At 42.1% G+C, this 17,235-nt stretch overlaps 1 protein-coding gene across 3 annotated transcripts in view; it reads left to right on the plus strand.

Annotated features, from left to right (window-relative positions):
• DOCK9 (dedicator of cytokinesis 9) overlaps nt 1-17,235 on the plus strand; it is a 407,183-nt gene that overhangs the window by 326,967 nt on the left and 62,981 nt on the right. For all 3 annotated transcript variants that reach the window (XM_006879560.1, XM_006879558.1, XM_006879559.1), the window contains exons 33-36: nt 331-451; nt 9,422-9,555; nt 11,730-11,844; nt 15,494-15,560. In XM_006879560.1, the coding sequence (XP_006879622.1) occupies nt 331-451; nt 9,422-9,555; nt 11,730-11,844; nt 15,494-15,560 (437 nt within the window). The remainder of the gene's footprint in view (nt 1-330; nt 452-9,421; nt 9,556-11,729; nt 11,845-15,493; nt 15,561-17,235) is intronic.

Genomic DNA, 17,235 nt, shown 5'->3' on the forward strand with positions numbered 1-17,235 from the left:
ATTATTTACCTTTATCTTGTTGTGGTGCTCAAGTATTTCATAAATTCTGGATATAAGTCCCTTATCTGATATGTTATTACCGAATACTTTTTCCATGATCGAGGTTCTAATAGGAAAAGATGCCGGGACTTCTGGGAAGGGAGGAACAGTTGCTCCCTGGAAGAAGGTGCCCCCTGCTCTGTGTCCTCCGGCTTCCTGCCCTGTGTCTCCTGCTCCCACTCACCTGTCAGATGGTTCTCTTGTGTTCGTACTTGTCTTCACGTTTCCAGCGATGGTTGGAGGATCTTGCTGACTCATCTTTGATTGCTTCTTCCTTTCTCCCCTGTACAGACGGTCAAGGATGAATCACTTAATTTGCCAGCTGTGAACACATTGGTGACACCACAGAAGTCGGTCAACACGCTGGAGAACAACCTGCACAAAGACCTTTTTGGGGCCATCTCCGGCATCGGTAACTACTCTGATCTGCTCTTCCTGGGTTAACTCTGAAAGTGTCTGTAGTCAAGTCTTCGCCAAACTTGTAAATCAGTATTTTGATGCCTGAGTCTCTGCTGCTCTTTTTTCTTTTCCATGATGCTTGAAAATTGACAGAAACCCTTCAGTCTAATCTAAAACAACACACCACCATTGGGTTGATTCCACCCTGTAGGGTAGAGTACAGCTTCCCACAGTTTCCAAGACGGTAAGCCTTTTTAGTATTGACTGCAGATCCACGGAAGATAAAGTCATTGACAGTTTAGATCAAAACTTCTTCATCTCTCATGAGGTTGCCTGTGGGGCCAGAGGTGAGAATTTTTGTTTTCTTGACGTTCAGATGCAGTCTGTTTTGGAGACTGTCGTCTTTGATCTTCTGCAGCAAACTCTTTCAAGTCCCCCTCAGGATTGTATCATCAGCATAATGAATGTTATCGATGAGTCATCCTCCAATCCTGATGCCACATTCTTCTTCATAGAGACCAGCTTGATAGTGACTAAGGACGACAGAAAAAATGATGCCTTTGAACTATGGTGTTGGAAAAGAGTCTTGAATATTCCGTGGACGAAAAGAACAAAAAGATATGTCTCAGAGAAGGTGCTGCCAGAGTGCTCCTTGTAGGCAAGAATGATTAAACTTGGCCTCACATACTTTGGCCATATCGCTAGGACTGTTCATTGGAAAGGGGCATCACGCTTGGGAAGGTGGAGGGTCGGCAAAAGAGAGAAAAACTCTCCCCCAGATGGATGACACTGTCACTGGGGCAGTGGGCTCAGAGGGTTCAGAGATTGTGAGGATGGCACAGGACAGCACGAGGTTTCTATCTGGTGTTCATAGGGTGACTATGAGTCATAGCCAATTCGATGGCACCTCACAACAACAACAAGCCTTTGCAGACATAGAATGTCTCCCCTTTTTCCCCCATAGAGTAGGTTCGAACCACCAACCTTTTAGTTAGCAGCTGACACTTAAGCACAGCACCACCACAGTTCCTGACGCTAACAGAGGTTATCCGTAAACACCAAACACTATGAATTTAATGGCTTAGTTATGCACTTTGAATTTTATTTAAGTCTTACTAAATTAGCTTATCATTTAAATCTTCGCATGGGATTGTGCGTTCAGGAAAGGAATGCCTTTGCAGGTAAATTGGGAAGATGGGCCTGGAAGAGAGGAGAGGATTTCTCTGTGGTAGGCCAATCTTTAAGTTAGGTTTTAAAAATTCTCCTTTCTGGAAACATTTTTTTTCAGTAGGAAATAATGTAAGAGCTTCCCCTTAGGGAACAAACCAGATGGCATAAATATAATTGAAACTGAGTGGTTTCTCCATGGAAAATGTCTCAGAAATCTATTTATTCTGACTAATTGAGACTCTGTGCCAGCTCTTTGTAAAGACAGGGTATCGAAAAATATCTTCACAGAATCATCATAAATGTTTTTAGGCATCTCATATTTTTATTTCTTATCCTACTTTTACTGAACTTTGGTGAAGTATCTTAGAAAGGACCACTGTTTAAAAGGAAGGAGGGAGGGAAGGAAGGAAGGACGGACCACTGCTAACACAACACTTCAAGGCTCCTCTGCTATCTTAAAGGTTAGAAGTTCAGAACCACTTGGTGGCTCTGTAGAAGAAAGGTCTGCTGATCTGTTCTCATGAAGACCGCAGCCTAGAAAATCCTACGCTGTTGCTTGGAGGGGCTGGAGTTAAAGTGACATGTCACTACCTGACATCCAACACTGGAAAAGGTGGAGGGATGGTAGAGAGGAAGCCCCTCAACCAGCTGAATTGACACAGTGACTGCTGCAGTGGTCCTGAGTGTGTCAGAGATTGTGAGCAGGGCCCAGGATAGGACTGAGTTCAGATCAGTTGTTCATAGGGTCGTTATGAGTCGTACTTGACTCAGTGGCACCTAACAACAATAACCAACACCATTACCCCCCGTCCCCAGCAACTAGGCATAGAGATTAGAGGTCCCAATAATGGGACCGATTCATGGAGCAGATTGAAGGGCAATCCACACAATCCGTTCACTCTGAGGACTTCACTTCGCATTTAGGACCTTATCTTTCATGGCAGTGGTAGCTTGCCATTTAGTCCAGGTGATTAAATTGGTGAGAATATGAAGTCGGAAACCTCATACTAACAGTGCAACTGACGCTACCAGATCAATCCTTCGTCTTTTGTATCTCTTTGTATACTTTCCTGATTACCCCTGTCTCTTTTGGCTTCTGTAAAGATTGTTGTGGTTGTTGTGTACCATCAAGTCAGACCTGACCCATAGCTGACCCTCCAGCGAGTTTTCAGAGGCTCTCATTCTTGGAGGAGAACAGGGCATGTGGTAAACACTCAGTAAATGCTTGCTGCTGTCACAGCTGTCTGTCTACGTCTCCCCCGTGATCTCCACTCTCCCCTCATTGCCTTGCCCTGCCTCATGTGCTCCTGCCACTTTGGGAGCAAGAGGACTCACCCTCAAAGGGTTTTGTAGGCAGCATTTTAGGGCACTGGCTTTCAAGTCACACAGTGTGGCTGTGAACACACTCCCCTGTTCACTGATTGCCTTGGGTAAAGTGTTTCGTTTTCTCCCATATCTGTGTTCACATCATGAAAACAGTGATGGTGTCATTCTGAGAGAGAAAGACTTGACTGTGATGTGTATGATGTTTGGCCTGGCAAACTGTAAGCCTTTTTGTTGTTGTTGTGAAAATGTAGGTTACACGACATTTACTGTTTCAGTAATTTCACATAAACAGTTGCGTGTTACCAGTTACATCATTGTGCAACAATCTCCAGTGTCATTTGCCAAATTTTCATCCCTAGAAACAAAGAAACCTAATAGTCCCTAAATAATAATTCCTCGCATTCTCACCCTCTCTTGTGTCTGGTAAACGCTATTAAACTGACCTCTGTGAAGGTGCCTGTTGTGGGTATTTAATGTTAGTGGGTTCATAGGACATTTGTCCCTTTGAGGCAGACTTCTTTCACTCAGCATGTTTTCCAGGTTCACCTGTGTTGTAGCATGTTTGAGACCATTATTTCTCTCTCTGGCTAAGTAGGATGGCACTGTATTTATGTACCACATTCTCAGACATTCCAACCAGCCAGCCAACTCCTGGCTATTGAGTTGGAACCAACTCATAGCTGAACCACCTCTGGGAGAAAGAGGCTGGGAATCAGATGAAAGGAGATTACTTTTCTTTCTTCCTAGTAGATTCGAGTAGCCAGAGAGGCTCAGATTAGCATCACAATTCCATACATACAATAACACCAGGCCTACCTTTTCAAATACTAAGTAGTAATATTTGATGACCATTATAACAAAGAGCTCTGATGGTGCCCTGGTGGCATTAAGGCTTATGCTGCCAACCACTAGGTTAGGAGTTCAAGACCACTAGTAGATCTTTGGGAGAAAGATAAGCACTCTCTGACCGTAACATGAGAATCTCGAGAATGACAGCCTCATAAACCCAATGGAGGGTTGCTGTGCATTGGAATCCACTTGATGGCAGTGGACTATAACGGACATAGGTCTCTGGCGTACTGATACACTGCAACCATTCGGAAGAGTCCAGGAACCTAGGACCCCTTAGAATCCTCTATTCTCACTGGTCAGCATTCTATAGGAAATTATATCACACAACAAGCATTCTTTCAAGACTGCAGATAATCAAACTAGAATGAGAGTGTTTTCACTCATCTGCTCCTGAATTCACCTTGTTAGGATTTGGGATTCCTTGGGAATTTAGAAACAAGCTGTCAGGTGTCCTCAGCAGAGTCTGACCATTACACGTGGTCATTGGTTGCTCTGATTTTGTGATAATTAAAAGTGCTGGGGTTAATTATCCCCCTTTTTTACTCTGATTTCAAGATTCAAATTGACTATTTAAAAAATTTTTCTCACTGAAGGTTTATTTATATTCAGGTTTTTATATCCAGCTCCCCCGTCTTTAAAAAGATAAAATTTGCATTGAATTGGTATCTGTTGACTGTTAGATGCATATTCTCAACAACAAAAGCAAAAAATAAAATTATAAAGAAACAAAAAATAAGTAAAATTACAAAAACAAACAAACAAACAAACAAAAAAGTAAAATTACAGATGCGGCTGCATGTTCCCCTTTACGACTGCCTTCCAGGGAAGCTTCTTGCTGGGACTGGATTCTCGAGGCCTCCTGGTGGCGTCACCAGTAACTGCCTTCCTCAGGAGCGTCATGGTTAACCTGAGCCCCTGTGTCTCTCCTCAAAGAGCAGTCTTTCTCCTTCCTCTCTATGTACAAGAAATGCTGTTTCTGTACATAGTAAGAATAAATTCTTACCAGCTATTGTTTCTTTTTTAAACTTGAATATTAGTTAGATCCACAGTCAACACCTTTGGTGCTAGCAGACAGGAGATCAGGAGACATACTGCATCAGGCAAGTCCACTGTCAGCTACCTCTCCAAATGACTAATGAGCAATCATGTCATTTTGAAGACTAAGGTGCACCTGATTTAGGCCATGATCTCTTCAGTTATTCGCTATGCTGCTGAGAGCTGGACTGTGAGGAAGGATGGCAGAAGAAGAATCAATGCCTTTGAGTTGTGGTGTTAGAGTATTGAATATTCCATGGACTGCCAGGAGAACAGATAGGTCTTGGAGAAGGTGCAGCCTGAGTGCTCCTTGAAAGCAAAGGTGGCTAAGTTCCTCACATACTCTAGACATGCTCCTAGGAAAGGCTGTTTCTTGGAAAGGGACATCGTGATTGGAAAGGGGGTCAGCAAAAGACAGGAGGACCCTCATCAAGATGGATTGGCACAGTGACTGTAGCTATGGGCGCATATGTGTCAGAGATGATGAGGATGGCACAGGATGGGACAGGGTTCAGGTCTTTTGTTCATAGTGTCACTGTGAATCCTGTTTGGCACTTAACAATATCATTTAACTGCAAGTTGTGTCATGGGTGAGTTTAGTTTCACATTTGGAGGGCAGCTGAGGACCCTCATCTTTGGGGGCTCCACCAGTCTCTGTCAGACTAGTAAATCTACCCATTATTGTCATTTTATGTTTTGTTCTCACCAGGTCTTTTCTCCCATGGAGCTTCTGGGTGGGTTCCAACCACTGACCATTTGATTAACAGCTCATTGTTGAACTGTTGCACTACCAAAACACCACTTCAGTTTGCTTACATGTGATCTAAGGTTTTTTTGAAGTCGTGTACTGAGCCAGGATATTCAACACACACACACACACACACACGGAGCAGCAAAGTTCTGCCGAGCACGCTGGTTCTGATTTACTGCATTTCCATCTGTTGCCTTAGATAGGACTCCAGTTCTGGAATCAAGCCTAAAACTCCTAGAATTTAGAGTCTTGTTTGACTCTCCTGAGACCCCGTTTCTCCTGAGTTCTCTGTTTAATATTAAATGTGAATTTATGGTTCTATTAAGAGGGTTGTAACTGTAATTTAGTCACAATGTGTTTCTTTTCTGAGTTTTGAAGAGGAATTATTCATGACTCTTTTCATAGGGTCACCCACTCCTTTGAGGCAGTTGGTCACATGGCGTCTGTCTTGCTGAACACAGACCATGGTTGAAGCTAGGCTCACTGGTTTTTCATGTTCCAGTCTTCACCTAGGTTTTCACATTCTCCCAGTTCTTCGTTTCTTGATCTTGTATTTAGTCCTATTCACTGAATCCGTTTCAGGGATGGTGATAGTTAAATGTGAGTCCGAGGTAGCTGTTTTGACTTACAACAGTTCTGTAGGACACAGTAGAACTGCACATAGGGTTTCAAAGGTTGTAAATCTGCTTCATTTTCCTCCCTTGAAGACGCTGGTAGGTTCAGACCACCAGCTTTCCATTTAGCAGCCCGCCACTTACTCCATTGTGACACCATGACTTCTGAGTTGCTAGGTCAGGGGAAGGGCTTACTACAGTGGGGTGTCAAGGCTTCCTCTGAGTTTAAAGACCTCCTAACATTGCCTGAGAAATGATGGCTTTATGCTGTTATCCATCAAATAAAAGAATGCACCAACCAAGTGATTTTTAAAGACACTTTTTTTGTAACCCAGTAGCTAGCCGTCTAATAATACTTTTTTTTTTTCTTTTCTTCTCCATGCCTCTTTTTAAACAGTCCCTCTGTAAGGACTATCCACTTAGCTTTGTATCCAAAGATGAAATTTGTAGGTGAAAGGAGTTAGGAGTTAGCCTTCGTTACAGACTGGTTCATTTCAGGGTCGAAAATATGGAACGCTTCACGAATTTGCGTGTCATCCTTGCGCAGGGGCCATGCTAATCTTCTCTGTATCGTTCCAATTTTAGTATATGTGCTGCTGAAGCGAGCACTAATAATATATTTTTTTTTTAACATTAGAAGGTTGAAATGCAGTGTCTCAGTTCATGGCAGCTGCTTTGCCTACTGGAATCTGAAAAGGAGCAGCCTGTTCTGAGAGGCCTGGTGACCGTGTCCTCGGGTTGGAATGGAAGGCTGCACTCACCACTCTCTCACAGAGCCCAAGCTTCCCAGGCAGCGTGCGAAGCCAGCCTGGTCATTCAGCTGCAGGCGTGCCTTTTGGCCCAACACAGGATGTACAAGTCTAAAAGAGCATGTTTAATTATGTGCTTTTACTTAAGTCTTATCTTATCAGGTCTGTCAATCTATAACCTTAAAACATTAAATAGTATTGAGGTGGAGTTGCTTTCTGCTTCCAAATGCTGCTTTTTCATGAGTGCCACAAATTTTATTTCCAAGTTAGATTTCCTTTCTGCTCTTAACTATTTCTTGCAGAAGTTCCTGAGCATTTCCAGTTTGTAATACCATTAATCATCACAGTCATTTATTCATGGGTCCCAGAACAAAGAAACAGATAACAGTCCTCTTTATTAGATCCAAACACCAATCTCATTGCTGAGGAGTTTATTCCAACTCTTAGAGACCCTTTTTTGGGTTTCCAAGGCTAGAATTCTTTATTATAGAAGAGTGCACTTTTTTCTTTCTTTCTTGGAACTCCTGGTGGATTTGAACCTCTAATCATTTGGTTAGCAGCCTTTAAAATTAGCAAGAACAGTGTAGAGAAGACCCAGTCTTACCTCTTCTAACTTCACAAAGGGGAACTGTCCTCATTAACAACAACATCTACAATATAAAACTGATCCCTATAAGATCAGTCATGACTTCCCACTTTGCCACACCTACTTCTACTGATCACGGTCAGAAATTCCTTGAAAATGACAAATAGACTTCAAAGAATATCTTTTTTTTTACTCACAGTTATGGAGTTTATTTTCTAAATTGGTTGGGGGGTGGGAGAGCAAAGGATATCATGCAGTGAGAGTGCAGGTTAACAGCAAGACACAGTTGGTCTGTTAGTTTAGACAGCTTCTCAGTCAACAAGTGAAAGTTTAAGTTAGTTTAACAACACACATGCAAGAAATCTCTGGTTTCCTCAGTCATCCAGCAAGCTTTGTTTCAAAGCAGTCAAAAGTCAGCTCTTCCCTTCAGTCCCTCTGCAAGCAAACCTTTAACTCTGGCTCTGTCTCCAGCGCTCCATCAGGCTATGTCTTCCCCAAATCTTCTACACTCTGGATAGCTCTCCCTCATTTATATTGGCTTCACAGCTGTTGATGATTTAAACGATACTAATCAATCAACAGCAAACCATGTGTTCACAGTTGAAGCCTCATGCTCCCTGGGGTGGTGGATGGAGCCTCAAAGATTCATTTTACTTACACATTCCCACCTGGCCTTGTGGTCAGATCTAAAGGTAATAGATAATGTTGTTATTGATTGCCTTCAAGTTGAGCACGACTCACAGCAACTCTATGAACAAAAGACTTAATGCCATTCTTTAAATATCGTAGTTTCTCCAAATTTGTCCAGTTTCCATAGGCATGTGGTTTAGGAATTGGATGCCACTTGATAAAAACGTAAAAATTCACAGCCCAATATTTATTATATAGGTAGGCCCAGATAACTTCCTTAAAGTATGTACACAGTTCAAACCCTAGTAACAGTGGTTAAAGAACTCATCACTAATCAAAAGGTCAGTTGTTCCAACCTCAGTCTTTCCTAGGGTTAAAGAGGTGGCAGTGTGCTTCTGTAAAGAGTTACAGTTTTGGAAACCCTGTGAAGCATTTTTCCTCTGCTTTTTATGGACTTTGTTCTTATTAAATGCCATCAAGTTGAGTACAACTCATAGCAACCCTTGAACAACAGATCTACTCGTTGGAATTGACTCAAAGGCAGCGGTTTTGGGCAATAGGATAGTAATACCATTGGCTTAGTAGCCATTTGAAAAAAGAATTGTACATTAATGTAAAAATATCTACGTCAATCTTAAGTAATTACAGATTTTTTTTATTTTTATTTTTTTACTTATTTGATTCATATGCCTGCGGGACACTGTACAACTTCTCAAAGTTTGGCATAAGATTGGACACCACCCTCATTTTCTGTTCCACATTGATTTCTTCTAATATTTGCTTTTCGTCATAGCAACCACCAAATCCCCAACTTCACAAAAACCTGACATCATCTAAAGGAATGTACAAGCTTTCATGTTGAAACTGCAGTGTCTACCGATGCCAAATGTCTCTGTATTTTCCTTGAAATTGTAAAATATGCCCAGGCATCTCCTGAGTTTATAAGGAAACCACAGTATAATTTGAATCCTGTGGGTTTATTGAATGGGTTACTTTTTTTTTATTCTGTTGCTTAGGGTAGCTTTATCTGTTTTGCTTTCTAAATCTTCATTCTGAACCATTATCTGACCCTTTATACTTAGCAAGATAAGGTTACTAATAAATTAATTGATATTTATATCTTAATATTTCAGAGAAAAATTTTTTATCTCATTGTGGCCTTTAAAGGTGAGGGGCTTGAATTGCACAGTCTTCCTAAGAGAAGGTGCCCTCTGAGCTTTGTATTGTGCTGTCTTTCCAAATTGTGTTCTTGCCTTGATTTCCCGTTTAGCTTCTCCATATACGACTTCGACTCCAAATATTAATAGTGTGAGAAATGCTGATTCAAGAGGATCTCTCATAAGCACGGATTCTGGAAACAGCCTTCCAGAGAGAAACAGCGAGAAAAGCAATTCCTTGGATAAGGTAATTTCTTTTCAAATAACTCCAGAGAGCTCTTGAACGAAATTGACTTAACTCCAGCTACATATATTCTAATGTTTGTTGAGTGGGAACATATTTTTTTAAAAAACCAAAATCCAACCTAGTTAAACTAGACGGTTAGAAAGGAACCCCAATAGTGTGTTGGTTTAAGCACTGGGCTGCTCACTGAAAGGTTGGGGGTTTGAACCCACCTACAGCTCCACAGGAGAGAGATGTGATAATCTGCTTCTATAGACGATACAGCCTTGGAAAACCAGTGGAGAAGTCCTACTCTGACCTGCTAGGTCACTGTGAGTCTGATATCCACTTTGATGACGATGGCTTTAGATGATGAGAAATATATCTAAAGCTGGGCTCCATTTCCTGAATCTCCCTAATTCCTGTTTCCAGGATTTCTGAGTTGACTGGGGAGCATCTTGAGGGAATGGCTTTGATAGGTTGAACAGGTAGAGAAAAAGTGTTTCGCTCATTTAGAACCATCATAATCTTTGTACCAGGGGAACACCATTTCTACCATAGTGCTTTGGCAAATGATTATTAAGTGGAAAGAAACTCCATCAGAGAAAGTGATCCTGTAGGTGATTCAAGGTCAAAGTTTGATTTGAAATTGATATATTCATATGTTCCTCTCTGCAACACCTCCCCCTTCATACCCAGCCTCTCTTGTTGAATAACTAAAGCTCAGAGTATTTGGAACTAAAGCTCAGACTATTTAGAACTTTGTGGGAAATGGTAAGAATTTGGGCTTCCACCTTGAACCCATGATAGATTGCTGTCATCTTGGGCACTGTTTTCTTAGGATGTTCAAGTGACATGTAAGCACACAGACTTTCCCAGGCTCCCCTGTGGACAGGTGAGCCATCCAGGGGTGCATTCCTAGTTCTCAGCAGCGTGGATAGCATCTTTCCTGCGAGCCGGGTTTGTAGTCTTGAATCGCTGTGGCTGGCACAGGCTCGTTGCACATCTGGAGAGGCAGGCGCTTGCTGGCAGGTGTGTCACGGTCTGATTACCTTCTCCCTTGACCCTATCATGCCTCCGCGTGGCAGAGGGAAAAGCTACTCCGGAGGCACTCGGCTTGTGTCCTACGCAGCCCTGGGGAGGACGAGGACTGCTGCCCAGCAGCCAGGAAAAACCGGGTCACTGTGGATTTTTCCCTCCTAATGATTCCATCTTTGCCAGAAGAAACTTTGCACGCAGCACCTCCCCTCCCACTGCAGGAAGTACTGCGTTCCCCTAGCAGTTCCAGTTCACCGGGAGGGCGACATAATGCGCCCACGCCAGTTTTGCCGCTAACCTCACCGGCATTTCTCCCTTAATTGCGAGCAGCCATGCATATGGTTAAGCCTATTTTCTGAAGAGGGGTTTTTTCCCCCCAATGGCCCACCTTGAATAAGGCCTCCTTTTTTCCCACTGATCTTTGAGTTCCGTCAACAAAGTTCTTGACTTCAATTGGAAATATAACAGAGAATTTTTAAAATCCCAAGTATTTTCTTACATGAAATCTCCTTTGAGTTTTGTAAAATGATCTCTTTAAGCCCGTGGGCCTGCTCCTTAGCGGCAAAACTCCTCTCCCTTCTACACGTTCTGAAGTTTGCAGTGTTGACCTAAGCCGATGGTGGCGTGGCCTCATCCGCTTAGGGGCTTCGGCAGTGCCGTGCTCAGGTGCCCCTGTGTGTACCTCTGCCACACCTGCTGGTTGGTTTTGCCCTCTTGTACCCCATGGCATGCACTGATTGTCAGTGACTCACCTCCCAGCCACTGTGGTTGGATTTGCTGTTGCAGCCACTCAAGTTTTCCCTGAGTTTACGATTCATTCTGTAGCGTCTTCCAGATCATCATTTCCTAATACACATATAGTTTTGCATGTGCTTTCTTGGCATTTCAGAACTAAGCTGATAACCTAAAATGCGATTCTCCAGTTTGAAAGGTTTGTGACCTCCTGGCTTGTTCTTCAGGGAAGTTTGCAGAGAAGACAAGCCAGAGTGTCTGTGGAACATGTGTGTATATTTGGGTGAAGGTGTGTCGTTTGGTTGCTAATAAATAGCTTATACTTTCCAAGTTGTAGGATTTAACTCAATCCTAAGACTTTTTTTCAATCAAACCTATTTTTACCCCTTTGTTCTTGAAGAGACAAATCAATTCCGCTTCCTTTTCAGCACCAGCCAGGTGGCACTCTGGGAAACTCTGTGGTTCGATGTGACAAACTTGACCAATCTGAAATAAAGAGCCTGCTGATGTGTTTCCTCTACATCTTGAAAAGCATGTCTGATGGTAGGTGAAGATGAAGATTTTCATTGCACTGTTCTTATTTGGAGATTTTTTTTTAGTTGTAATTTGTTAAGGTATACAAGGACTTAACATAATGTTTTCCTTTTTGATGTTGGTTTTTAAATGCATGATGTAAGTGCAGCCACCTTGCTCCTTAGAGGAAGGGATTGTGAAACGTCCTATCACATGCTTTGGGCATATCGTCAGGAGGGGCCAGTTTTGGAGAAGAACATCATTCTCGGAAAGGTGGAGGGTCAGAGAAAGAGAGGAAGACCCTAAACGAGGTGGACCCAGTGTAACAATGGACTTAAACATGAAGGCGATCAAGAGGACAGTGCAGGACAGGGTCAAGTTCAGATCTCTTGTTCATAGGGTCATTATGACTGGTGGTCAACACACCAGCACCTACCAACAATTTAGTAAATGCAAATTGAGAGGGCTTCAGTGCAGGGGTAGAATTCTCATGCTCCACACATGATCCAGGCTCCATTCCCAGGGGGCCTTATTGTATTCCCAACCCATTTCCCTGTAGAAGTTTGTGTGTTGCTATCTATAATGCTAAAGAGATTTCAAACAAAAACCTGGGGATAAAATACTGAAAAATCAGTCCGTGAACTCAATAGTTGTATCCCATGTTCATGGACTCCCTATGAGTCAGAGGCAGCTTGACAGGCAGTGGACAGCTGACAGCCGCAGTTGAAATAAAAGCTTTCAGTTGAAGGGAAACATTCGTGTTCATTCCTTTCTTCCATAAAATCATTCTAAAATATTTTTAAAATTTATGTGAAACTTACACCTTCCATGTTAGCTAAAGGAGACTGAACCAGATAATGGAAATAGCTTTTCATTTGTCCACACAAACTCCTACTCACAGGCAGCGAGCTTAACTGTATTAGTCAGTCTCCTGTAGTAAAAAAATACATTGTTCGGGGACATACGCATTCCTTCCACTAAGACTGTGTATGACATTCCTACCTTTGCCCAGAAAGAAAGCATATTACTTGCACTTTTCTATTAGAAAAACCAGAGGATCAGCTAAAAAAAGGAAGCCCCTCGATGAGCTGGGTTGCTACACTGGCCGCAGCAATGGACTTAGACAGCAGTGGTTCTGTGCATGGCTGAGCGTCGGTCAGTGTTTCATGCCGCTGTGTGGAGGATCCCTGAGTCAGAACCAACTCCACAGCGTCTAAGTGACAATAATCAAAATAGGGATATCAAAGTAGGTTGTTTCTGACCCTAAAAGTGAAAATCACTTCTTTCGGAGCTGACTCATAACTGACACGTCTTCAAAGGCTGTAAATGGCATGAAAAGAGATTGTCCATCCGGCTCCCAGGAAGCCAGTGGTGGATTTGAACCACCAGGGGGCACCAGATTGGGTTAGCAGCACAACTCCCCATGGACAGGGCACCTAGGGCTCCCAGTTTGTGATTTAGGGTTTGACAACTACATTTTTAATGGAAATCACCACAGCTGCTGATGGGTTAGGAGCTCTGGGCTGCATGCTGGGCTTCTGAGAGGTTGGTGGTTCAAATCTACCAGCAGCTCCATCGAAGAAAGAGGAGGCATTCTCTCCTATAAAGATTTATAGCCTTGGAAGCTCAATTGAGGGTCATCATTAATTGAAATGGACCTGATGACAATGGACTTGACTTTTTTTTTTTTAATCTTGAAACACTGGAGCCCTTGAGTGGTGCAGACAGCTAAATACTCACTGCTACCCAGAATGTTAGTGACTCCACTGTTGTGTGTCACACCAGCTGACAGGTGGTGGAGAGATAGCATAATGGATTTTAAAAGTCAAGTGTAATTTAGAACCCCAGCTCTGCCTTTTATTTGCTATGTGACCTTGGACAGTTTAACTCAGTATCTCAGCTTCTGCCTTCTTAGCTGTAAATCAAATCATTGTCATATCTCAAAAGTTAAGGATTGATTAGTATACCATTCAATCAATCCTTAACTTTTGAGATATGACAATTATACTAATTATAGTACTGAAGGAAATTTTTTTTTCTTTTTCTTTTTGGAGAGGGGAGCAAACTGGTGGGGAGAGGTGGGCAGGGAGAAAAGTGCGGCAATGAATGAATAGAAATCCAAAAGCTCTGTAAAATGTCTATTAAAATTAATAATAAAAAAAGTTAAGGATTGAATGATAAATATGGAATATTTAGCACTGTGCTTCATATATAATAAAAGCACAAAATGGAAGTTGTAAAGTTGAGTTCTTTACCCTTCCAAAGCATGTATCTCCTGTGTAGTGAAGGAGTGACTCAAATGAATTCTTTCTTCTGTTTTTATGGAGCTATTTTTCTAGACCATGTTACCAGCTTTGGAAATACTCTTCCAGGGGGAGCTCTGGTGGCCTAGTGGTAAGGAGCTGCAACTACAATCACAGAGGCGCACGGTTCGAATCCACCAGATGCTCTGCCAGGGAAGGAGGGTCAATCTCCTCCTGTACCAGTCAGATCTGATTTGACGGCACACTCACACAAAAATAATAAAAATTAAAAAAAAGAAATACTCTTCCAGGAGTTTAAAATCTTGAGCAGTAGTAATCATTCCAGATTATGGGGCCAGGTGTTAGGAGTATTGAAGACTCAAGAATGGATTCACAAGCAGGCAGTGGGAGTTAGCGGAGGAGGACTGGGTTAAGACTAAGAGCATACAATGAGGGTACGCCATCTCTATCCTCAGTCAGCAGTGGCTCCGTCTCCAGTGTGCATACCTAGAGGAGCAGAGGGAAGTAGACCTGGAGCCTAGTATCTGACATGTGTCAGTGGTTCAAGCCCACCCAGGAGACATACTTGGCCTTATGCTCCAAAAAGCCTACAGATTTGAAAATCCTGTATAACAGTTCTCTTCTGCACACATGAGATTGCTGTGTGTCAGAATTGACTTGACAATAATCAATAGCAACAGACTGCTGCTTGATCCACACACTGCGTTTCGGCTTTTAAACATAGACGAATCATGACCAAAAGGAGAGGAATGTTGAACGGAATTTCACATTCGCATGAACTTTTAACTTTCTGAATGGCAGACAGATAAACCCCTAAAATTATTGCTCTGAGATAATCATTTCACCTTAAACCTAAAATATCCCCTCTCATCTTCTTGAAACTCAACAGTTGTTTTAACTAGTAAAAGTTTTTCATTAGGTGAATTTTAAGAAGTGTTTATGTGGGACCAAATTGATCATAGCAAATCCAAATATTGGACAGAAAACCTATAGGTGGAAAAAGGGGGTAGTGAGCTTATGTTAATGAGACAGAACAACTCAGGGTCAGGGAGTTAAGAAGCTTGTACAACCCAAAGGGTGCACTCAATCACTGTTACTGAATTGTGCAGGGAGAAATGTTGGTGTATATTTTTCTGTGTTTACTCTCAACAGCAAAATGAATTAAAATTCAGAGGAAGGACTCTTCTATATAGGTTACGTATGCCTTGTATCATATAGTACTAGATGATAATGTAATAAAATTAAAAGTGAAATGTAGAGTATTTAAGGTGAATGAACGTGTGTGTTTTTTCCATTTTAGATTAATATCTATGGCTTGTCCTTTGATCATCTCTCTCTTCACACTGTACTTAAACGTGTTTCTCCATAAGGTTCATACTGTACGTCACAATTCTGATCACATGTTTATTTTCTAGATGCTTTATTTACGTATTGGAACAAGGCTTCAACATCTGAACTTATGGACTTTTTTACAATATCTGAGTGAGTAGAATTTTGAGTTTTTGGTGAGGTTTTTTTTTTTGCTTGCTTGTTTCTTTGTCCTACTAAGTATCATGTGTAAAGAATACCATCTTCGTTCAACTGAGAACACGGTGTGTGTCACTCAAGACAGCATCTCCACTTACCTCCGTAAGCTCATTCTTTCTGCATCTGTCCCTCATGCTTACTTAGTCTTGTGGCTTGTGACCTGTCGGGCTGGGACAAGCCTTAACTTGTTGCAGATGAGTGATAATTCTCTGTCATTGGTAACAGCTTATGTACAACAGCCATTTTAATGACATAAAATGTATTAACTGAATAGAATGAGCACTTCTTTTCTACATTAACTAATCTAACTTAAGTATATGTAGAAACCAAGACTAGAAAGAAAAAAATACCCAAAACAGCTAAAGGAAGCTCTGGTGGCGCAGTGCATAGAGAGTTGCGAAGCTAACCCAGAGACCATGCCTCATGCCTCTCTGATGGTTTGAACCCTCTAGCAGCTGAGAGGGAGAAAGTCGGGCATTCTCCTCCTCGGTGATTGACAGCTTTGGAAATTCAGTGGAGGGTCAGCTGTGACTCAGTTCTGACTTGACAGCTATGAGATAATTTTCAAATAGTTGATAAAATAGTTGTAAAAGTAAAATCCTTCCTCCTACAGATACGATTTTATTTCTTAAGTCTTTGTGCCTGATTTCCTTTAACTTCTTTTATGAACACAGGCACACAGTAGTTTATCTGAAACTGTGGAGCCAGGAAGAATTCTGTATTTTGAGAATTTATTTTTTTAAATAGGATGTAAAGTGTATTAAAAAACATCCACAGGATTTCAGACAGCACATTCTTCTTTCTGAAGCAAAAATGATTGTTCATGGTAACTGGATAAATAACAACTACAAATAGCTTAATACCTGTTAGTTTGGACCATGTTTTGTTGTCCAGTATGTTTGTACATTTATATGAAAACTTGTGGCTTTCAGAGCTTCGCACACTTGGTGCACAGGTGAGCAGCTGTGGATGTGAACCCCTCTCCCATGTGTGGTTAATGGAAAGCGTGGTTAATTCCATTATCTCAGGACTGTGCCCTTTTCTGAGTTAAGAAAGGAAGTTATGTAACTGAGATGAGATTTAGCACCGGAGGAACTCACAGGACTGTGTATCAGCTGTTGTTCTTGTTGAGTACTGCTGGATCTAGTCCAACTCATAGCAGTCAATGTAACAGGGTAAAAAGTGCCTCATAGGGTTTTCTTAGCTGATGGCCTAGTGGTAAGAAGCTGCACTGCACTCCTGAAGTCATGTGGTTCAAATCCACCAGCTGCTGTAAAGGAGAAGGATGGGCAGTCTCCTCCCATGCAATTTATTGTCTCGGAAAACCCATTGGGGGGGGTCAGCTGTGAGTCATTTCTGACTCAACACTACACAACATCATCAGATCTTTAAGGGAGACAGTTGTTAGTCCTGTCTCCCAAGGAACCACTGGGTGGGTTTGAACCACCAAGCTTAGCCATTGTGAAGCCAGAGTTCATTAAATATTGTTGTTGTTGTTGTGCCGTCATGTCACTTGCGACTCATAGCGACCCTGTGTACAACAGCCCTAAACTCCGCTCTGTCCTGTGCCAATCGCACTGTCTCTGACACACCCATCCCGATTACCCCAGTCACTGAATCAATCCACCTC

Source organism: Elephantulus edwardii, unplaced genomic scaffold (genome assembly GCF_000299155.1).
Source record: "Elephantulus edwardii isolate Elephantulus edwardi_28Jun2011 unplaced genomic scaffold, EleEdw1.0 scaffold00004, whole genome shotgun sequence".
Taxonomy (NCBI): Eukaryota; Metazoa; Chordata; class Mammalia; order Macroscelidea; family Macroscelididae; genus Elephantulus; species Elephantulus edwardii.